Genomic DNA, 23,482 nt, shown 5'->3' on the forward strand with positions numbered 1-23,482 from the left:
CTCTGCCCAGGCTAGAGGGCAGTGGTGTGATCATGGCTCACAGCAGCCTTGACCTCCCAGGCTTAGGTGATCCTCCTACCTCAGCCTCCTGAGTAGCTGGACCACAGGTGTACACCACTATGTGCCCAGCTAATTTTTTGTTTTTTGTAGAGATGGGGTCTTGCTCTGTTGCCCAGGCTGGTCTCAAACTCCTGGGCTCAAACGATTCTCCCACCTCCGCCTCCTGAAGTACTCGAGTTACAGGTGTGAGGGGCCGTGCCCAGCCTAGAAAGATTTTTTGAAGTGCCCACGGCAGTATTGAACCTCATGGTTTTGCATGGGAAGAGGCCTGTGCAAGTTGTCAGAGACCTAGCTGTTTTGTTTTGAGACAGGGTCTTGGTATGTTACACGGGCTATTCTCGAACTCCTGGCCTCAAACGATGCTCCTGCATCAGAGCTGGCTTTTTCTTTCTCCTCCTGCTGAAAAAAACAAAAAAAACTGGCTTTTATTCCTAGCTCTGTCCCTTGGTTTTGTTAAAACTTGAGTAACTCACCTGAATTTTGACTCTCCATCTGCAGAGTGGGGTCAGTAAATGTAAACCTGAGTTGCTGTGCAGTAATCTGGTAGCTGTTCTGAAAGTATGTCAGGCCTGGTGCGGTGGCTCACACCTGTAATCCCAGCATTTTGGGAGGCTGAGGCAGGAGGATTGCTTGAACCCAGGAGTTCAAGACCAGCCTGGGCAACATAGCGAGACCCCGTCTCTACAAAAAATAAAATTACCTGGGCATGGTGGCACTGCCTGTGGTCCCAGCTACTAGGGAGGCTGAAGTGGGAGGATCAAAAAAACATGAAAATGTGTCATGTGGCGGCTCATGCCAGTCCTCACCAGCATGCTCATGGCAAGGTTTTGGGCCAGCATCTTTAGCTCACAGATGAGAAAACTGAGGCCTGAGGCAATGGAACAATCCACCCATGTGTATAGTGCTCTGAGGAGCAAGACCAGGGATTCATCCTTGGCGGGTTGCAGCCACGCTGGCTGTGCTTGTTTCCACTGGAGAGCACAACTGTGAGTGGCTTGTGGGGAGGAGTTTTCTTTGGTGGAATGTTCAGCCTCAACCTACCCATCATGTTCTAGAGATGGAGAAATTGAGGCTCAGAGAGCCCCAAGGACTCAGATTACATGTGATGGAGCCGAGACTTGCTCCTAGTCCTCCTTGCCCTTGCCCTCATCACTCTAGGATGGTTCATGTTGGTGACACATGGGCTGCTGAGAACTGATTGTCAGACATGACTGGGGACAGGGATCAGTATGGATTTGGAATTTTGTGAGAATTCCTTTTTGACCAGTTGAATAAAGCACCATTGAAGACCATCTATTAATAGTAGGCCAAGGAAATAGATTTACATAGAGATCTTCGTAATGTTGAACACCTGCTATATGCTGTGCACTGTCCTGATCCTTTAGCTGAGAGTGAGAGACAAATTTCTTTCTTTTTTTTTTTTTTTTTTGAGGCGGAGTCTCGCTCTGTCGCCAGGGCTGGAGTGCAGTGGCCAGATCTCAGCTCACTGCAAGCTCTGCCTCCCGGGTTTACGCCATTCTCCTGCCTCAGCCTCCCGAGTAGCCGGGACTACAAGCGCCCGCCACCTCGCCCGGCTAGTTTTTTTTTTTTTTTTAGTAGAGACGGGGTTTCACCGTGTTAGCCAGGATGGTCTCTATCTCCTGACCTCGTGATCCACCCGTCTCGGCCTCCCAAAGTGCTGGGATTACAGGCTTGAGCCACTGCGCCCGGCCTCTTTTTTTTTTTTTTGAGACAGAGTTTTATTCTGTTGCCAGACTGGAGTGCAGTGGTGCAATCTCGGCTTGCTGCAACCTCCGCCTCCTGGGTTCAAGTGATTCTCCTGCCTCAGCCTCCCGAGTAGCTGGGACTACAGGTGCTCACCACCACTCCCAGCTAATTTTTTGTTGTTTTAGTAGAGATGGAGTTTCACCATGTTGGCCAGGATGATCTCGATCTCTTGACCTCATGATCCACCCGCCTCGGCCTCCCAAAGTGCTGGGATTACATATGTGAGCCACTGCGCCTGGCCTTTTCTTTTTTTTTGAGATGGAGTCTCACTCTGTCGCGCAGGCTGGAGTGCAGTGGCACGATCCGGCTCACTGCAAGCTCCACCTCCCAGGTTCACGCCATTCTCCTGCCTGGGCCTCCCGAGTAGCTGGGACAACAGGCTCCTGCCACCTCGCCCAGCTAATTTTTTGTACTTTTAGTAGATGGAGTTTCACTGTGTTAGCCAGGAAGGTCTCGATCTCCTGACCTCATGATCCACCTGCCTCGGCCTCCCAAAGTGCTGGAACTACAGGCGTGAGCCACCACGCCCGGCCTGAGAGACAAAATTTTAATGAAACGATGTTGAGGCTATCATCTAAAACACAGCAAGGGAGCACACTCCATTTTTGGGGGTCTGTGTGTATTTGGACATTATAGACTAATGAATCCTTGGCCTTCTGGATACACAGGTAGTGATTGGATGTGTTAGTGTTTGTCTTTTGTTGTTCATTTTCAGATTCCAGCTAAGAAAGAGTCTTGTCCAAACACTGGAAGAGACAAAGACCACCTGTTGAAATACAATGTCGGTGATTTGGTGTGGTCCAAAGTGTCGGGTTACCCTTGGTGGCCTTGCATGGTTTCTGCAGACCCACTCCTTCACAGCTATACCAAACTTAAAGGTATTGTGTTCTTTGGGTTGTTTTTCCAACTCTCTTCTGCACTTAATCTTTCTCATCTCCAAGCTTTTTTCTTACTCTTTCTAAATAGCCCTGCTGTGGTTCATTTCTGCAGCTTTACCTAAAATTAGTGATTGATTCATATGTGATGTGTTGCCATTTCTTTTTATATTCAACTCAAATACGTACTTCATCTGATTGAATTAGTGTTAAGGGAGACCTGACCTTTGCCTTGTATAACTTCTGTTTTAATTATAGTTTATTATTTAGTTATAGTGATTGTTTCAGGATGATTTGCACCAAGAGTGTTTTATGCTAAGTTTAAGTTGTAAAAATGTCCAAGTGAATTTTATTAGGCCTATGGGAAGATGGAAAACACTGGAAATGATCATCTTTGTCTTATGAAGCTTGGGTAGATAAATGGATTTTTACATGGAGCAGCTGATGTGACATACTAAGAATGAATGTAAGGCTGGGCGCGGTGGCTTACGCCTATAATCCCAGCACTTTGGGAGGCCGAGGTGGGTGGATCACTTGAGGTCAGGAGTTCGAGACTAGCCTGACCAACATGGTGAAACCCCATCTCTACTAAAAATACAAAATTAGCCGGATGTGGTGGCGCACACCTGTAATCCCAGCTACTCAGGAGGCCGAGGCAGGACAATTGCTAGAATCTGGGAGGCAGAGGTTGCAGTGAGCCGAGATTGTGCCATTGTACTCTAGCCTGGGCAACAACAGCAAAACTCTGTCTCAAAAAGAAAGAATGTTCTATGTCCCTGATACAGAGCAAATAATAGTCAACCCATAAATGTGTTTTTAGAGAAAACTAAGATAATGTGGTTTGAGGTTTTTCTGAAAGTTCTTCTAGAGTGAAGTTGGAATTTAGTTTGAACAAGTTTCAATGTGGTGAGTGCAGAGTTAGAACTGAGCGAGTTAGTGTCACCCTGTGATCTGATCTGCGCACCCTCCGGAAGTGTGGCGTCTAAAGCCAGGCCAGACCAGGCCAGTGCTCCAGTCCAGTATTGCTGACTAGTCAGCTTCTTATGACCCCTTGGTGGTCCTCGTGTACATGTCCCCTTCTGGTCTCTGGCTGAAGGCCTGAGCTCCTGTGGGGGCAGCATTGCTGCCTTTGCTATGAGCTTACGTCTTTGCACTGACACCTGCATGGCCAAACAGGCTTGTCAACTGGCTGTGGGAGCAGGTGGCTGTTAGGAGTGGAGTACAGTGGTGCCTCCCTGGCAGATGTAGATGTTAGAGGGGCAGGCTGACGATGAAGAGATCTCTGCTGAGTCCTGGGTGCCCTTGCCTGAGTCCTGCCCTGGCCTCCTGTCCTGTGAGGCACAGGCATGTGTGCTCTGCAGGAGTTGTGGCAGAAGAGCCTATGGCCTGGCTTTAGCTCTGTCTCCGTGGAGGACCTTTGGCATCCTTGGCTTGCCACAATTGGGGGATTCCTTTCCAAGGGGCTGCAGGAACCCCAGGGTGTACCCCAGGGTCTCTACGCTTGGTCAGAATATGAAAAAACAAATGCTAGTTGAGACAGAAATTGTCTCAACCCCTTTGTTTGGGGATAGACCTTCAAGCCTCTGCAGCCCAGGTGCAGGCACACATGGGTGTGTGTGAGGGGTTGCTAATTCTTTCTCTGCTTTCTAAAACCAGGCGCAGTCTCCACACAGCAAACCTTGTGACTCCCATGTCATTTGTCTGTGTGGCACACAAGCAGCTCTTACTGATTTCCTTTTTAGTGTCTGGGGATATTTACTTGTTTATATGATGCCATCTTTAGCTTTTAGCCTCTCATGCCTGTGAAACTGAAGTAGTCTTTTGAAAGTCTCCTTGTTCTTCCTATTAGAGTTTATTACTTTTAATTTCTTCTTCTTTTTTGTTTGGGATGGAGTCTCACTCCATCACCCAGACTGGAGTGCAGTGGTGCAATCTTAGCTCACTGCAACCTCTGCCATCCATGCTCAGGTGATCCTCCCATCTCAGCCTCCTGAGTAGCTGGGACTACAGGTGCGTGCCACCACATCTGGCTAATTTTTGTATCTTTTTGTAGAGATGGGGTTTCGCCATGTTGCCCAGCTGATCTCAAACTCCTGGGCTCCAGTGATCCGCTTGCCTTGGCCTTCCAAAGTGCTGGGATTACAGGTGTGAGCCACAGTGCTGCAGCTCAACTTTAATATCATTGCATCTTTCCCCTGCCTTGGAGTTAAGTAATTCCTGTAGTCTACAACAGCTTCTCTGACATTCAGATATACTGTTATTTTTATTCATCTCTCTCTTTTTTTTTTTTTTGAGACACAGTTTCCTTCTGTCTCCCAGGCTGGAGTGCACTGGCATGATCTCAGCTCACTGCAACCTCTGCCTCCTGGTTTCAAGCAGTTCTTATGCCTCAGCCTCCCGAGTAGCTGGAATTACAGGCGTGCGCCACTACGCCCAGCTAATCTTTGTATTTTTAGTAGAGACAGGGTTTCACCATATGGGCCAGACTGGTCTCAAACTCCTGACCTCAAGTGATCTGCCCGCCTCGGCCTCCCAAAGTGCTGGGATTACAGGCGTGAGCCACTGTGCCCGGCCTCATCTCTCTTTCTTTGCTTGATTCCTGGACCTTGCACTGTGGCTAAGTGCTTTCACTCTTGTGCTTATGGCACTGTCATGTTACTCTCTGCGGTTGAAGCTGGGACTCAGGAATCAGCCTGCCAGGGTCTAGTTCAGCTGGCTGATCTTTTTTTTTTTTTGTGAGGTGGAGTCTCGCTCTGTCGCCCAGGCTGGAGTGCAGTGGCTGGATCTCAGCTCACTGCAAACTCCGCCTCCCGGGTTCACGCCATTCTCCTGCCTCAGCCTCCCGAGTAGCTGGGACTACAGGCTCCTGCCACCTCGCCCGGCTAGTTTTTTTTTTGTATTTTTTAGTAGAGACGGGGTTTCACAGTGTTAGCCAGGATGGTCTCGATCTCCTGACCTCGTGATCCGCCAGTCTCGGCCTCCCAAAGTGCTGGGATTACAGGCTTGAGCCACCATGCCCGGCCCAGCTGGCTGATCTTGATAATGAACTTAATCTTGCTAAGCTTCAGGTTCCCTGTATATGAAAACGAGGAAGGTGATACCATCACCTTCATGGAAAGGTCTTTTTTTTTTTGAGACGGAGTCTTGCTCTGCCGCCCAGGCTGGAGTGCAGTGGCCGGCTCTCAGCTCACTGCAAGCTCCGCCTCCCGGGTTCACGCCATTCTCCTGCCTCAGCCTCCCGAGTAGCTGGGACTACAGGCGCCCGCCTCGTCGCCCGGCTAGTTTTTTGTATTTTTCAGTAGAGACGGGGTTTCACCGTATTAGCCAGGATGGTCTCGATCTCCTGACCTCGTGATCCGCCCGTCTCGGCCTCCCAAAGTGCTGGGATTACAGGCTTGAGCCACCGCGCCCGGCCCATGGAAAGGTCTTAATGCAGTGACCACCGGATGCTTGTATTAGCAATTGTTATTATCCTCACTTTTACTTTTAAAACCTGAGTTTTTATTTTATCAACCCTGATTCCCTGCCGGGCACGGTGGCTCAAGCCTGTAATCCCAGCACTTTGGGAGGTGGAGGCGGGCGGATCACGAGGTCAGGAGATCGAGACCATCCTGGCTAACACGGTGAAACCCTGTCTCTACTAAAAATACAAAAAAAAAAAAAACTAGCCGGGCGAGGTGGCGGGCGCCTGTAGTCCCAGCTACTCGGGAGGCTGAGGCAGGAGAATGGCGTAAACCCGGGAGGCGGAGCTTGCAGTGAGCTGAGATCTGGCCACTGCACTCCAGTCTGGGCGACAGAGCGAGACTCCGCCTCAAAAAAAAAAATCAACCCTGATTCCCTTGGTTTCTTCTATAGCTGCTTCCTGAAAACCTTCCTGTTTGAACAGTTATTAACCCTGCAGCCACCTAGTATTTGGTTAATTTTAATAGTTTTATGTCTGTTTTTAAGTGTTTGCATGTCCTCGGGTATTCCCTCAGTTTTCAATATATAATGCCAAATGGGCATACTTGGATTCTAGTTTTTGTGTGTATGTGTGAAATATTGGATCTATTTTTTTTTATCTATCTAAAAACTTTCAAGTCAAAGTAAAACAGCACAGCAGACACCTTTCCCCTCATCTAGATTCTCCACCTTGAAACATCTTGTTCTACCTGTTGCATCTCTTTTTTTTTTTTTTTTTTTTTGAGACAGAGTCTCACTCTGTTGCCAGGCTGGAGTGCAGTGGCGCGATTTTGGCTCATTGCAACCTCTGCCTCTCAGGTTCAAGCAATTCTCCTGCCTCAGCCTCCTGAGTAGGTGGGACTACAGGTGCGCACTACCACACCCAGGTAGTTTTTATATTTTTAGTACAGGCGGGGTTTCACCATGTTGACTAGGATGATCTTGATCTCTTGACATCGTGATCCGCCTGCCTTGTGGCCTCCCAATGGGATTATAGGCATGGGTCACTGTGCCTAGCCTCCATCTCTTTTGTTACATGATATCTGGTAGCTGTCGTGGCACTGTTACCCCCAAATACGTCAGAACAAGGACAGTTTCCTTGCTGACTCAGCACCCAGCCACATTTTGGGAAACATCATATCAGTAACAAGGTCTGTTGTGCTAAAAGCAGGTATAGGGGCATGTCCCCAGCAGGCCCCATACCTGCCTTTTTCTGCACTTTGGGGTTGAGATGCATACTTTGCATCTGGTGGTTGTGTCTCTTCAGCTTCTGCTAGTCTAGAACAGCACTCCCAATCCCCAATTCCTCATGACCGCTTTAGCTTTCTCATGATCAGACCTAGGTCAGAAGGCCAGGTTGTATCTCAAAGTTGGAACCTTGAAAGATAGCTTTGGCCCGTTACTAAAGATCTGTGTGCAGAAGAAGGGAGTGTCCTGCACCAGCCTAGGCTGGGCAGTGGTCTCCCTCACCTCAGCAGTCTGCTTCTCTAGAAATTATTGTGGAATGTAGAGTAGGAGGCACAAGCAAGCCTACTTCAGAAGACTGATATATACTTTTTTTTTTCTCGTGAAGGCATTAAGAGTGTAAAAGATACGTACATTTGAAAAGCTGTTCAGAAGGAGTCAAGCCTGGGTAGATACCCTCCAGCCGAAAGGAGATTTAGATAATCTTAAAAAGAAAAGGGGTCAAAGGAAGTAAGTAGAACAAAGAGAAGTGAGGGAAGGACAGAGTGCTAGTCAGACTACATTAGAAGGAGCTTATGTGTCAACTGACCCACCCCTGGTAGGCTATGGCCACCAGAGCTCTCTGTGGAAAGGCACAGATCCCCATTGTCACTAATGAGGGACCTGTGGACTGTGCTTGTAGTCTGTCCCAACAGTGTAACTTTTGTTGTTGTTGTTTTGAGATAGGGTCTTGGCTCTGTTGCTCCATCCAGGCTGGAGTACAGTGGCACAATCATAGCTCACTCCAGGCTCAAACTCCTGGGCTCAGGTGATCTTTCTCCTGCCTTGGCCTCCCAAATTGTTGGGATTACAAGTGTGAGCCACCATACCTGTCCCCAACAACCATGGCTTTAGCAGTCCTTGATGATTCATCATGGACTTGTTAAATGGTAACTGGCTATTACTGCACTTTCTACCTTTTAGCTGTCATTTTTCTGTGAAAATGAACTCCCCCTTAAAAAAAATGAGTTATGTATTTTAGTCCTTATTTTCTTGAATCCTCACATTGTCCCAAATTTGACCAGTGGGAGTCCCATTAAGTTCCTTTCAGCTGTATGCCTTTGACATGTCCCCGTCAACCCCTGAGCACCTCTTTATGTTCTGGTAGAACAAGATGTTCCAGGCTCATCTTGTACTGTTTTCTTTTTTCCCCCCCAACCCTAGCATCAGCCATTTCTCAGAGAAGGCCTAGGTTCTTTGAGTACAGAATGGTATGTAGGAGCCCAGGTCTGGTTGCTGGTTGTGTTCATTGCTCTGGGAGACAGAGTTTGCAAGGGAGACTCTGTGTGCAGTAGGTCTCCAAGCAGTGCTGAGCCCTTGCTCCGAGTGGAGCTCTTGGGTCCATTTTTGATTCTCCAACACTTGGCCTGCAGCACCCCACGATGAGAATGAGACAGTGAATGGTGAGTGTCGTTTTGGAAGGGCAGGGACGTGAAGAAGAGATCTGCCATGGAGTGGGCTGAACATGGGTCCTGTGAAGCCGGTACTTTTATATTTTTCTACCCTCTATTCCTATCCTGTTGTGTTTTTTTTGTTTGTTTGTTTGTTTGTTTGTTTGTTTTTTTGTGGAGATGGAGTCTTGCTCACTCATCCAGGCTGGAGTACAGTGGTATGATCTCGGCTCACTGCAGCCTCCACTTCTGTGTTCAAGCGATTCTCCAGTCTCAGCCTCCCGAGTAGCTGGGATTACAGGAGCACACCACCATGCCCAGCTAATTCTTGTATTTTTAGTAGAGCTGGGGTTTTACCATGTTGGCAAGGCTGGTCTCAAACTTCTGACCTTGTGATCCGCCCGACTCGGCCTCCCAAAGTGCTGTGATTACAGGCGTGAGCCACCGCGCCCGGCCCCCATTAAAAAAAAAATTTATTCATCATGTGTGGGATTTATGGACCAGCTTGAATCTTAGTGTATCTTAGTAATATACTTAAGTTTTGAAAACTGGAGTGTAATATACATGCAAAAATGAACATAACTACAGCTAAATCTAGATTCTTTTGGAAATCAAAATTTCCTTTGGAAATCTTAAGTTAATGAATGAAAGTCTTATTATTATTAATTTTTTTGGAGACGGAGTCTCGCTCTTTCGCCCAGGCTGGAGTGCAGTGGCGTGATCTCCACTCACTGCAAGCTCCAACCCCCGGGTTCACGCCATTCTCCTGCCTCAGCCTCCCGTGTAGCTGGGACTACAGGCGCCCGCCACCGTGCCCGGCTAATTTTTTGTATTTTTAGTAGAGACGGGGTTTCACAGTGTTAGCCAGGATGGTCTCGATCTCCTGACCTTGTGATCCACCTGTCTCGGCCTCCCAAAGTTCTGGGATTACAGGCGTGAGCCACTGCGCCTGGCTAATGAAAGCCTTAATAGCATTTTTGTAATTTTTAGCAGCTGAACCTGTGTTAGCTACTATCTACCAGGCACCTAGGTGGGCTAGCAGCTTTGAGGCTCAACCTTTTTTTGAGACCAAGTCTTGCTCTGTCACCCAGGCTGGAGTGCAGTGGCACCATCTCGGCTCACTGCAACCTCCACCTCCCGGGTTCAAGTGATTCTCCTGCCTCAGCTTCCCGAGTAGCTGGTACTACAGGCATGTGTCACCACGCCCGGCTAATTTTGTATTTTTGCTAGAGACGGGGTTTCACCATATTGGCCAGGGCGGTTGAGGCACAACCTTTTAAGTTGGAAGCAGAAGATAACTATATGTTTTAGATATCACACTCGCTGGTTTTCTCTTTAGATAACTGTGGTCTGGAATCAAGTAATTTTCTGTTGTGGAGATTTTTGTTGTCACTTTTTCTGTGTTATGGAAGGGAATGTTAAGAATTAACCCTCATTGCTTTATATAGGAAAAAAATCCTTCCAGCATTTTCTTTTTTTTTTTTGAGACGGAGTCTCGCTCTGTCGCCTGGTCTGGAGTGCAGTGGCCGGATCTCAGCTCACTGCATGCTCCGCCTTCCAGGTTTACGCCATTCTGCTGCCTCAGCCTCCCGAGTAGCTGGGACTACAGACACCCGCCACCTCGCCCGGCTAGCTTTTTGTATTTTTTTTAGTAAAGACGGGGTTTCACCGTGTTAGCCAGGATGGTCTCGATCTCCTGACCTCGTGATCCGCCCGTCTCGGCCCCCCAAAGTGCTGGGATTATAGGCTTGAGCCACCGCACCCGGCCCCTTCCAGCATTTTCTAAAAATATTGCAGGTAATCTGACTTTCTCATGTCTTGTGCTATTTGATAATATGACCTTCTTACTGATTTGTTTCTTGCTTGTTCTATTAGTTGCTGAGAGGTGTGTTAAAATTTCCCATGGGATTGTGGATGTGCTGTTTTTCTACTTGTAGTTCTGGCAGTTTCTGCTTTACCTATTTTGTGGCTCTGGTGCCCTCCAGAGACTGAACTGGGAAACTTAGGCATGGTCATGCTTGTCCTTTGTTTCCCAGGGAGCTCTGTGGTCTCATGTCCTTGTGACTTTGCTCCTGTGCTTCCTTCTTGGCTTCTGCAGACACCTGGCCTTGTCTGCATCTTTATGGCTTCTCTTCGCTCCCTGGAGCTTTATCTCTGAGGCAGCCTTGTCTCTTGGTGGGGTTCATTTTGCATGCATGGAACTTAACAGGCTTCACAAAATCTGGAGAGAAACTCTGGCTTAGTTGAGCCCAGAGAGTCACAGACTACCTGTAGTCTAATGGGCTGTGATAGGGAAAAAAGGAACATAGTACAAAATTAGGTACCAGGACTGTTAATAGAAGCCAGGTTCTTTTAGAAGGGGATGTAGGTGGGGAGGTCAATGACATGCATTTTTATATAGATGGTGATTAATGAACATCAGAACTTGCATAGAAAGAGGGCCAGGTGCAGTGGCTCATGCCTGTAATCCCATCACTTTGGGAGGCCGAGGCAGGTGGATGACTTGAGGTCAGGAGTTCGAGATCAGCCTGGTCAACGTGATGAAACCCTGTTTCTGCTAACAGTACAAAAATTAGCCAGGTGTGGTCGCAGGCGCCTGTAATCCCACCTCCTCTGGCTAAGGCAGGAGAATTGCTTGAGCCCAGGAGGCGGAGGTTGCAGTGACCCGAGAGTGCACTGATTCACTCCAGCCTGGGCGACAGAGTGAGACTCCATCTCAAAAAAAAAAAGGGAAAGAAATTACATAGGAAGGGAGAATTACTAATACATAGTACTGGGACAACTAGTTAATTATTGGTAAAATAAAAACAGTGAGATATTCACCTCTCAACTTGAACCAAAAGAGTTCATGTGGATTAAAGAAACCCACAAAAATAGTAGAAAATTCGGTTATCAAATTTCTAGATAGGAAAGAACTTCAGAATGTTACACTCATTTATTTTATAAACTTGGGATTGATTGCAATAATCTCTTCTTTTTTTCCCACCTGACATGCAAGGAGCATTGGTCTGTGTCATTATTTATAAACATGGGTTAATTTTATATTGTGTGTACTGTTACAGGTTTTCTTTATTATAAAAATGCTATAACATACCTGTATTCATTTTCATTACTAAGAAAAAGTTCTTACGAAGTTTTAAAGTAATGGAAGAAGTCACGAATCCCTTGACATATCCTTGAATCTTAGGTATTTTCAAATCAAAGAAGTTTGAACACTTAAAAACAAGTCAAATTGTACTGAAAGATTAATAGTGAAAAATCATCCCCTGCCTTCCTCTCTCCTCCCCAGAGGTAATTATTTTTATCTCTTTCAACATTTTCTTCTACTTTTAATACTTTGATTTTTCATGTAGACGTTTTTCTGTTAACTTTCTATCATGGAAAATGAAGATTGAGCTCTTCAGCCATTTTCTATTTCTTTCCCCCCATTCTCCCTATATAATTAAGTCACTATTTGTAATAAATGAAAAATAAGTGTTTACATAATTTTGACTATGTAAATATCATTCAGTGAAAAACCAAGTTGTGTTCTGTAATTGCATTTTCCTTTTTGTAAAACCTTTTGTTTTCCTTGGAGTTAATTATTGTCGTTCTTTTGAAATCATGTGCTATGTTGTCCATACAGCCTTAATTTTTTAAAAGTATTCATCTCCTCATCCTTAAAACTCATCCTTATGATGAAGTTAGTTTCTCCTGTTTATATATTTATATAGTTATTTTTTCTCCTAAAAAACAAAAAAGAAAACCTGGGTTTGAGTCTCATCTTCCCTTTCTGCTCCTTGGAACTCATCTTTTAACCCTCTTTCCTTATTACTTAGATTTTCTTTCTTTGTAAAAAAGTTCTTTTCTCTCATCTTTTCTTCCCTTGGAAGAAAGAGATTCCCCTCTCCTAGAATCTTCCTTTTTCCTGCTTGAATCTGGTTTGCTAGCATTCCTAACGTTTCGCACTGCAGTAAGCTTAGACTTTCTTTAAGCTGCTTTCCCTAGTTATTTACATTGTTTTCTGTAGTTCTATGTGGGCGGCAAGCCACCCAGGTGCCGAGGCAAGAGACTGAAGGCACAGGCTGTTCCAGTCTAATAAAGAAAATACTTAGAATAGTTTTATTAGATATAGAATGTAGACATGATTATATATGAATATTATCAATCATTAGTTTGTAGTATTATATTACCCTTTATTCCAATGTTATAATAATCTGTTCTACAATTATAACCTAGGAAAAACCAGGCCATACAGAGATAGGAGCTGAAGGGACACGATGAGAAGTGACCAGAAGACAAGAGTGTGAGCCCTCTGTCACGCCCGGACAGGGCCACTAGAGGGCTCCTTGGTCTAGCGGTAACACCAGTGCCTGGGAAGGCAACCGTTACTTAGCAGACCTTGGTCTAGCGGTAGCTCCAGTACCTGGGAAGGCACCTTTTACTTAGCAGACCAGGAAAGGGAGTCTCCTTTTCCCTGGGGTGGGGGGTGGTTAGAGAAGACTCTGCTCCACCACCTCTTGTATAGGGCCTGACATCAGTCAAGCCTGTCCACAGCCATCTGGAGGCCTAAACGTCTCCCTGTGATGCTGTGCTTCAGCGGCCATGCTCCTGTTTCACTTTCATGTTCTGCTCTGTACACCCGGCTCCACCTTCTAGAGAGCCGTAGCAGAATTAGTGAAAGTACTAAAGTCTTTGAAATGCATAGAAGAAATAATGATGTAAGCTGTCCCCCCTCTCTCTGCCTCAGCTACCAAACAGGGAAGGGCCCCCTGTCCGGTGGACACATGACTCATGTGACCTTACCTATCACTGGAGATGGCTCACACTCCTTACCCTGCCCCCTTGCCTTGTATACAATAAATCACAGCGCAGTCAGGCATTCAGGGCCACTACTGGTCTCTGCATCTTGGTGGTAGTGGTCCCTTGTGCCCAGCTGTCTTTTCTTCTATCTCTTTGTCTTGTGTCTTTTTTTTTTTTTTTTTTCTGAGACGGAGTCTCGCTCTGTCGCCCAGGCTGGAGTGCAGTGGCCAGATCTCAGCTCACTGCAAGCTCCGCCTCCCGGGTTTACGCCATTCTCCTGCCTCAGCCTCCCGAGTAGCTGGGACTACAGATGCCCGCCACCTCACCCGGCTAGTTTTTTGTATTTTTTAGTAAAGACGGGGTTTCATCATGTTAGCCAGGATGGTCTCGATCTCCTGACCTCGTGATCTGCCCGTCTCGGCCTCCCAAAGTGCTGGGATTGCAGGCTTGAGCCACCGCGCCCAACTTGTGTCTTTATTTCTATGATATCTCGTCTCTGCACACAAGGAGAAAAAACCCACAGGCCCGGTAGGGCTGGTCCCTACAGTTCTATACTGTGTTCTTTCTTGGTTAAGTTTCCTTTTTTCCTGGAGGCTATTTTTGGTATCTCAAGACAGTTCGTATGGGAAGTACATTTTGAGTCCTTGCAATTCAGAGTATGCTACTTTTTTTTTTTTTTTGAGATGGAGCCCTGCTCTGTTGCCAGGCTGGAGTACGGTGGCACGATCTTGACTCATTGCAATCTCTGCCTCCTGGTTTCAAGTGATTCTCTTGCCTCAGCCTCCCGAGTAGCTGGGCCTACAGGCACACACCACCATGCGTGGCTAATTTTTTCTGTTTTAGTAGAGACAGGGTTTCACCGTGTTGGCCAGGCTGGTCTCGATCTCCTGATCTGAGGTGATCCGCCCACCTTAGCCTCCCAAAGTGCTGGGATTACAGGCGTGAGCTACCGTGCCTGGCCTAGAATATGCTGCTTTTCTATCTTCACACTTGATTGATGGTTTGACTGGGTATAGAATTTTATGTTGAGAAGAAATTCCCCTAGGAATTTTGAAGGTATTACTCCATTTCTTTATAGCATCCAGAGTTTTTGGCCATTCTTCACATAATTTGCTATTATTCACATGCCTTGCTATTCTATTTCTTGTTCCATTAAGTTGGAGGCTGGCCCTTCGCCCAACCCCAAGCGGCTTGAATTTCAGCAGGGTGTGCTCTGCTGTGGATGTTGGGACATTTAGGGCTGTTTTAGTTGGAGACTTGATTTTGGGTTTATTCTTGGAGCTTCTCTGTTTCTCCAGAAAGCCTATTATTTGGGTATCCGACCTCCTAGATCGATCTTACAGGTTGCTATGGAAATAGGTATTTTTCATCTTAATTTTTTTCTTCTTTCTGGGAGATATCTTATCTTCCAAGCTTTCTTGTTGAATTTTTTTTTTCATAGTTGTATTTTAGAATTTCAAATACCTCTTTGTTTTTCTGTGTTCTCTTTTCATAGCACACGGGGTTTCTCTATTGGGTGTCTTCTCTTCCCTTGTCTTGTGTCTGTGGCCCTGCAGAGGACCATTCATTTCTGTGTGTTTTGGATTCATTCATACTGGATGCTTCCCTGGGTCCAGGGGTTCCTTGGTGCTGGGCTTGTGTTTAAGAGCACGGCACTTAGAGCTGCCTGCACCCATGGGTGGGGAGGCTTGGTTATCCCACCCTCCTTTGCGTTAGAGGGTCTGATTGGCCATTGGCCACTTAATCAGGGGAATCTCCAAAAGACTCACTGGAGAGATTTTTCCTTTGGAGCACTTCAGGTCTTCAGGAAGTATCCTTTGATTCCTCGGGGCCAGTGTTCTGCATGAGGGGACAGGGAGTGGTAACCGCCACCCTCCCCACCTCATTGCCCCAGGGAGGTCCCCCTCCCTCTTCTCACCTGGCACAGAGATCTGACTTTTTAACCTGCTTACCTGTATTCACCTTCTCATTTGACTTCAGTGGAATCTGGTACCTCCTCTCTTGGATTTTGGGCCTCTTTCTTTGCTCATCCAGTTCCCCCTGGCTGCATTGTAGGACATGGCTTCTTCCTCTCAGCTAAGAGTTAAGAGTAGTGGGCATCTGTGGGGTTACTCTGTGGTCTGAGCAGCTCTCTGAGGCCACTGATGCTCCTGTCCCCCTAGCACTGTGAGACAGCGGGGTAGCTAGCTGTTAGGTAGCAGGGCTGGTATTTGAACCCAGGTCGTGTGATGCCAGTATACTGCCTCCTTCACTGCTCCTGTCACTCCTTTCTTGCAGATGTCCTCTTGTCTTATTTGGTGTCTTTTTAAGAGGGAATAAAGGAGTGTATTTAGTCAGCTAGCTAGCTTTTTTCTTTCTTTTTCTTTCTTTTTTTTTTTGTTTTTAAGACAGAGTCTGGCTCTGTCACCCAGGCTGGAGAGCAGTGGTACAATCTGGCTCACTGCAACATCTGCCTCCCAGGCTTACGCCATCCTCTCACCTCGGCTTCCCGAGTAGCTGGTACTACAGGTGCACACCACCACACCCGGCTAATTTTTGCATTTTTCGTGGAGACAGGGTTTTGCCATGTTGCCCAGGCTGGTCTCAAACTCCTGAGCTCAAACAATCTACCCGCCTCAACCTCCCAAAGTGTGGGGATTACAGGCTTGAGGGACCGCGCCTGGCCTGGTTGGCTTTCTTTCCCAGTCAATTTTAGAACCTTATCTGAATCTCTTGTAAGTTAGTTTCCCTCTTTGGCATGTGGCATGGTAGGGATAAGTATAGAACTTATTTTGAGGTTAACAGGCTCAGACAACACCAAGGAAAACAACTGCAAAACAGCAGTAGATTTGATTAATTTCATCCCAGAACTAACTTTCATTTTCTAACATTTTTTTTTAAAAACTAGGTCAGAAAAAGAGTGCACGTCAGTATCACGTACAGTTCTTTGGTGACGCCCCAGAAAGAGCTTGGATATTTGAGAAGAGCCTCGTAGCTTTTGAAGGAGAAGGACAGTTTGAAAAATTATGCCAGGAAAGTGCCAAGCAGGCACCCACGAAAGCTGAGAAAATTAAGGTGATAGATGACCCTTCAGTCTACTTTTAAACCAGAAATTTAATTTTTATTCTTTAAGTTAACTTATTTTTGTTTTGAACTTATACTTACTTGCTCGAAATATTGTAATGGCTTAACAATCTCTTTCATAGTTGACTTTTGCCCAAGAATGCTATGTTACAATATGATAAAGTTTTTTTAGAGACACAACTTATTTTTTTTTTTTGCTCACTTGATGACTCTCAGAGATAACTTGTTTTAGAATTTTTATTTTTATATGTATATATACACACACATACATAGAGAGGGATTATATTAATGTAATGTGATAGGAATTGATTTCTGGTTTAAAGAAACAATAAAGGTATTATGTTGGGCTGAATTCTAAAATTGGTTTTTATACGTTTTTTATTTCTATTATTTTTTTAAATGTTTTTGAGATGGATTTTCACTCTTATCGCCCAGGCTGGAGTGCAATGGCATGATCTCAGCTCACTGCATCCTCTGCCTCCCGGGTTCAAGCGATTCTCCTGCCTCAGCCTCCCAAGTAGCTGGAATTACAGGTGCCTGCCACCACATCTGGCTAATTTTTGTATTTTTAGTAGAGACAGGGTTTCACCAGGTTGGCCAGACTGGTCTTGAACTCCTGACCTCAGGTGATGCATCTGCCTCGGCCTCTGCAGGTGCTGGGATTATAGGCAGGAGCCACCACACTGGTCAAGTTTTTTATTTCTAAAATTATGTGAAAATGTAAAAGTATTCTTTTTTTTTTTTTTTTTTTTTTTTTTTTTTTGCGGTAGGGTCTCACTCTGTCGCCCCAGGCTAGAGTGCAGTGGCGTGGTCTGGGCTTACTGCATCTAACGCCTCCCAGTTCAAGTGATTGTCGTGTCTCCACCTCCCTAGTAGCTGGGACCACAGGCATGCACTGCCATGCCTGGCTTATCTTTTGTATTTTAGTAGAGACGGGGTTTTGCCATGTTGGCCAGGCTGGTCTTAAACTCCTGGCCTCAAGTGATCCATCTGCCTCGACATCCGTAAGTGCTGGGATTATAGGCATGAATCACGTGCCTAGCAAAAGTAGTTAACTTTTATGTTTGTGTAATGAAACTTACAGTGTCTCTCTTTTTTTTTCCCCCCCAGCTATTGAAACCTATTTCAGGGAAATTGAGGGCCCAGTGGGAAATGGGCATTGTTCAAGCAGAAGAAGCTGCAAGCATGTCAGTGGAGGAGCGGAAAGCCAAGTTCACCTTTCTGTACGTGGGGGACCAGCTTCATCTCAACCCTCAAGTAGCCAAGGAGGCTGGCATTGCTGCAGAGTCTTTCGGAGAAATGGCAGAGTCCTCAGGAGTCAGTGAAGAAGCTGCTGAAAACCCCAAGTCTGCGAGGGAAGAGGGCATTCCCATGAAGAGAAGGCGGAGGGCCAAACTGTGTAGCTCTGCAGAGACCCGGGAGAGTGACCCCGATGTAGTGAAGAGTACTCCTCAAAAGACGGCAGAGGCTGACCCCAGAAGAGGAGTAGGGTCTCCTCCTGGGAGGAAGAAGACCACAGCCTCTACGCCACGAAGCAGGAAGGGAGATGCAGCATCCCAGTTTTTGGTCTTCTGTCAAAAACACAGGGATGAGGTCAGTACTAAGTTGTGTTTTGTGCTAGCAAGTTTCAGAATTTGGGGAACATTCCTTTAGTGCAGAATCATCTGTTTCTCAACATTATCAGGAGAATCTAGCCTGAGTCTTGCATAGATTTTAGATCTAATAAATAAATATTATTAGTGAACAGCCATTCTGACCCTTGAGGGAAAAGATACTTGACTTGCACTCTGGGTTCCTAAAATATCCCTCCTAATGTGGATAAGAAGATACCTAGAATAGGCCAGGTATAGTTTCTCATAATCTCAGTACTTTGAGAGGCCAAGGTGGGAGGATTACTTCAGCTCAGGAGTTTGAGACCAGCCTGGGCAACATGGTGAAACCCCATTTCAACAAAAATTAGCTGGGCATGGTGGCACATGCCTGTAGTACTAGCTGCTTGGGAGACTGAGGCAGGAGAATCCCTTGTCCTGGAGGCAGGAGGATCCCTTGAGTCCTGAAGGCAGGGTTTGCAGTGAGTTGTGATGGCATCACTGCACTCTAGCCTGGGTGACAACAGAGCGACACTGTGTCTCAAAAAATAAAAAAAAAAAAACTGGCACAGAGGGAGGTGGGTCTCATCAGGCTGCGCTTTGCTTGAAGTGTGTGGCCGTGTCCTTAATGTGTGACTCTAGGTTAGCATTTTCTCCAGCAGTCTGTTCTGAAGCTTCCAGTGCAGGATGTGCTCGTCTATAAAGCTCATTGTATTCACTGGCACTGAGGGTTTGATTTATTTTCCTGACATTTAAAAGGGTAGCAATGTGATTAAGACATTTATATAATTTTCTTAATTGTTTACATAAAATACACAGTCTGTTAGTACATAATAAAGGCTGTAAAGAACTGAAGGAGTTGGGTTCCCCACTTCCAACTTTTGGTTATGTTACTTGAAGTGGGAGATAGTCTAGTGCTTAAAAGGCTTTTTTAAAGTGTTCATTTTAAATGTACTTCCATAGGAATTTTCCATTCAGCAGTCTAAATCTACGTGGTGATTAAAGGTATCAAAAACAATAGTGTCGGCCAGGCGCAGTGGCTCACACCTGTAATCCCAGCACTTGGGGAAGCTGAGATGGGCGGATCACGAGGTCAGGAGTTCAAGACCATCCTGGCCAACATGGTGAAACCCCGTTTCTACTAAAAATACAAAAAAAAAATTAGCTGGGTGTGGTGGTGCCTGCCTGTAATCCCAGCTACTCAGGAGGCTGAGGCAGGAAAATTGCTTGAACCAGGGAGTTGGAGGTTGCAGTGAGCGGAGATCGCACCACTACACTCCAGCCTGGCGACAGAGTGAGACTCCGTCTCAAAAAAAAGTCTGTCTTCAGAAAATTTTCCATGAATCTTTAACCAGCATGTATTTGTGGCAGGCAGCGTGGCACAATAAGGAGCCGTGAGGAGTTCAGGCAGAGATGCATAAATAGGTGACTGTGGGTATTCTAAGAAATCTACTGGACGTGATTTTTTTGTCCCTCTATGGGATCTGGAAATTCTACCAGAGAAAGGCATTGGAGTGATATCTTCGAGAGTAATCCATGGCTGGGCGCGGTGGCTCACGCCTGTAATTCCAGCACATTGGGAGGCCAAGGTGGGCCAATCACCTGAGGTTAGGGGTTGAGGCCAGCCTGGCCAACATGGTAAAACCCTGTCTCTACTAAAAATACAAAAATTAGCTGGGCATGGTGGTGTGTGCCTGTAATCCCAGCTACTCAGGAGGCTGTGCCAGGAGAATCACTTGAACTGGGAGGCAGAGGCCATAGTGAGCTGAAATCATGCCACTGCACTCCAGCCTGGGTAATCCATAGGGCTTTTCTCAGGAATGCAAGGGTAGTCTGATGTTAGAAAGCTATTATTGTGACTTACTGTGTAATGCTCATCTCCATAGAGGGAGAAAAGGCATTTGATAAAATTCATTGCTTTTTTTATTAAGTAAACACTCCGTATTTATGGGGTATATGTGATATTTTGGTGCATGTATTAAAGTTCATTGCTTTTTCTCCTTGGGAGGCTGAGGTGGGAGGATTGCTTGAGCCCAGGAGTTTTGAGGTTACAGTGAGCTGTGATTGTGCCACAGCTTTCCAGCTTAGGTGACAGAGTGAGAGACTGTCTCATAAAAAGAAAAGAAAGGCTGAGTGTGGCGGCTCACACCTGTAATCCCAGCACTTTGGGAGGGTGAGGTAGGAGGATTGCTTGAGCCCAGGAGTTTGAGCCCAGCCTGGGCAACATGAAACCCTGTCTCTAAAAAAATTTTTTTTTTAATTAACCAGATATGATGGCATGTGCCTGTAGTCCCAGCTACTTGGGAGGTTGAGGCAAGAGCTTGAGTTCAGAAGTTTAAGGCTGTGGTGAACCATGATCATGCCAGTGCACTCTAGTCTGAGCCACAGAGTGAGACCCTGCTTTAAACAAAAAAATTATTGCTTATTGATAAAAGGTTACTAAACCAGGAATAAAAGGGAACTTCCTAAATCTGTTGAAGGATATGTATCAGAAGCTTTCATCGAGGATATTACTGATGAAACTTTAGAAGCATTCTCTTTAGGCCAGACATGGTGGCTCATGCCTGTAATCCCAGCACTTTGGGAGGCTGAGGTGGGTCGATCACCTGAGGTCAGGAATTCAAGAACAGCCTGGCCAACATGGTGAAACCCTGTCTCTACCAAAATTATAAAAAATAAGCTGGGTGTGGTGGCGGGCACCTGTAGTTCCAGCTACTTGGGAGGCTGAGGCAGGAGAATCGTTTGAACCCAAGAGGTGGAAGTTGCAGTGAGCTAAGATCGTGCCACTGCACTCCAGCCTGGCAACAGAGCAAGACTCCGTCTCAAAGAAAAAAAAGGCATTCTCTTTAAAATCATGAACGAGGACCAGCTACAATGGCTCACACCTGTAATCCCAGCATTTCAGGAGGCTGAGATGGGTGGATCACTGAAGGTCAGGAGTTCGAGACCAGCATGGCCGACGTGGTGAAACCCCATCTCTACTAAAAATACAAAATTTTGCCAGGTGTGGTGGCGAGTGATTCAGAAAGGAGAATCAGTTGAACCTGGGAGGTGGAGGTTGCAGTGAGCCCAAATCATACCACTGCACTCCAGCCTGGGCGACACAGTAAGACTCTGTCTCAAAAAAAAAAAAAAAAAAAAGAAAAAGAATGAGACAGGAAACCATTTTTCACCATTTAATAAACATTGTACTGAAAATACTAGCCAATATTAGGCCGGGCACGGTGGCTTATGCCTGTAATCCCAACACTTTGGAGGCCAAGGTGGGCGGATTACTTGAGGTCAGAAGTTCAAGACCAGCCTGGCCAACATGGTGAAACCCCGTCTCTACTGGAAATAAAAAATAATTAGCCAGGTGTGGTGATGCGTGCCTGTAAGCCCAACTAATCAGGAGGCCGAGGCAGGAGAATTGCTGGAACCTGGAGGCAGAGGTTGCAGTGAGCTGAGATCATGCTACTTGCACTGCAGCTTGGACAACAGAACGCATCTTCGTCTCTAAGAAAATGCTAGCCAATATTATAAAGGAATAAATAAAGCTGTCATTGTTTGCAGAAGTCTATGTAGAAAACTCAAGAGAATGTACAGAAAATCTTTCAGAATTAATAGAGTTCGCCAAAATTGGTGGATATAAAATTAACATACAAGTGCAGCATCAAAGAGGAAATGTAATGTTAAAAAAGATACCATTGATAATAGAAACAAAAATGTCAGGTACTGTGGAATCAGTATTATGAAATATGCATTTAACTTTAGAGAAAAATAACATATTTTAGCAGACCCCAATAAAGATATATTTATATATGGGAAGATTCAAGCTTCTGAAGTTGTCAATTCTCCCTTTAATAATCTATAAATTCAGTATATTTCTAATAAAACTTCTAACAGGAATTTCTTTGCGCTTTGTAAGTGGATGCTGATGGGGCCACGTTTGAAGAGAGGCTTGGCCTAAGGACTTGCTCTACCAGATAAGAAGTTCTGTTATTTAAAATAACAGTATTTGGCCAGGTGCAGTGGCTTACACCTGTAATCCCAGCACTTTGGGAGGCTGAGGCGTGCACATCACCGGAGGTCAGGAGTTTGAGACCAGCCTGGCCAACATGATGAAACCCTGTCTCTACTAAAAATATAAAAATTAATCGGGCGTCGTGGCAGGTGCCTGTAATCCCAGCTACTTGGGAGGCTGAGGCAGGAGAATTCTTGAACCTGATAGGCAGAGGTTGCAGTGAACTGGGATTGTGCCACTGTACTCCAGCCTGAGTGACAGAGCAAGACTCTGTCTCATAAAAAATAAAATAGCAATATTCACGCAGGGCAGTCATATGGTCCAAGATGGGGCCCACAACAGGCTCCTGAGCATGTGGACATGGATGGGAAAGGGCTGCAGAGCAGCTGGGTGGGATGTCTGCACTGGACATGGTGCTTGGACCACTGGTGGTTTAGGAACTTGGCCAGCATGGGAGAGGAGCTTTGTCACCATGGGAGAGGGAAGGATTTCTTAAGCCAAACTGATTAACAGGCTATAAAGGAACTATGTATGTTAACATGAAAATCTAGGCCAGGCATGGTGGCTCACACCTGTAATCCCAGTACTTTGGGAGGCTAAAGCTGGAGGGTTGCTTGAGCCACTGCACCACTTCAGCCTGGGTGACAGAGACCCTGGCTCAAAAAAAGAAAAAATTCTTATGTGTCAAGGACACCATGAACACAGTGAAAGGACAAATTCTGTAAAGAGCCGAAACACTTCTGAAGGAGAAGGGCAAATTTCTTGGAGAGCCAGTAAGTGCATCAGGAGGTGCTGCTTAACTGCAGCCATGCCCAGGGAGCTGTATGTTACGATCCTGGTGGGGTGGTCCTTCTCAGCCATCAGGTGAGCAGACATCAGACTCAGAACAGCTGGGGATTGAGAAGATGAGCAACACTGGGACTCCTCGTACAATGCTGGTAAAACATCATTTATTACACCTGTTTTGAGAGAAATTTGGCAATTTTCTCTAGTGAAATTGAAGATGTGCTTTTTTTCTCGTACAGTTTTACTCCTATTTACCCTAGAGTAATTTTGCCCTTGCACCCAAAGAGACCACAGTGTCCAAAACCAAAAAGTGTGTTCATACAGTGTGACTACACATCAGTTAAAGTGAACTCATTGGATGTCAAAGAAGAAACAAATTGCTGAAGGGTGTGCACATTCTATCACTTGTGTAAAATTTGAAAAGGGCCACATACCCATAATTGAGTTTAACCTATCCCTTTCTCTGTGTCCATCTAAAAAGTGTAAGCGGGCAGCTGTGAA

General features: G+C 45.9%; 1 protein-coding gene across 4 annotated transcripts in view; it reads left to right on the forward strand.

Annotated features, from left to right (window-relative positions):
- The window catches only part of NSD2 (nuclear receptor binding SET domain protein 2), a 115,189-nt gene that overhangs the window by 34,080 nt on the left and 57,627 nt on the right, over positions 1-23,482 (forward strand). For 3 of the 4 annotated variants that reach the window (XM_033213476.1, XM_033213473.1, XM_033213474.1), the window contains exons 3-5: positions 2,543-2,705; positions 16,428-16,594; positions 17,714-18,196. In XM_033213476.1, coding sequence (XP_033069367.1) covers positions 2,543-2,705; positions 16,428-16,594; positions 17,714-18,196 — 813 coding nt within the window. Of the gene's footprint in view, positions 1-2,542; positions 2,706-11,945; positions 12,050-16,427; positions 16,595-17,713; positions 18,197-23,482 lie in introns of those variants that run through there. The other variant, XM_033213475.1, reaches the window with a different exon arrangement.

This window comes from Trachypithecus francoisi, unplaced genomic scaffold (assembly GCF_009764315.1).
Source record: "Trachypithecus francoisi isolate TF-2019V2 unplaced genomic scaffold, Tfra_2.0 Lachesis_group1, whole genome shotgun sequence".
Classification (NCBI taxonomy): domain Eukaryota; kingdom Metazoa; phylum Chordata; class Mammalia; order Primates; family Cercopithecidae; genus Trachypithecus; species Trachypithecus francoisi.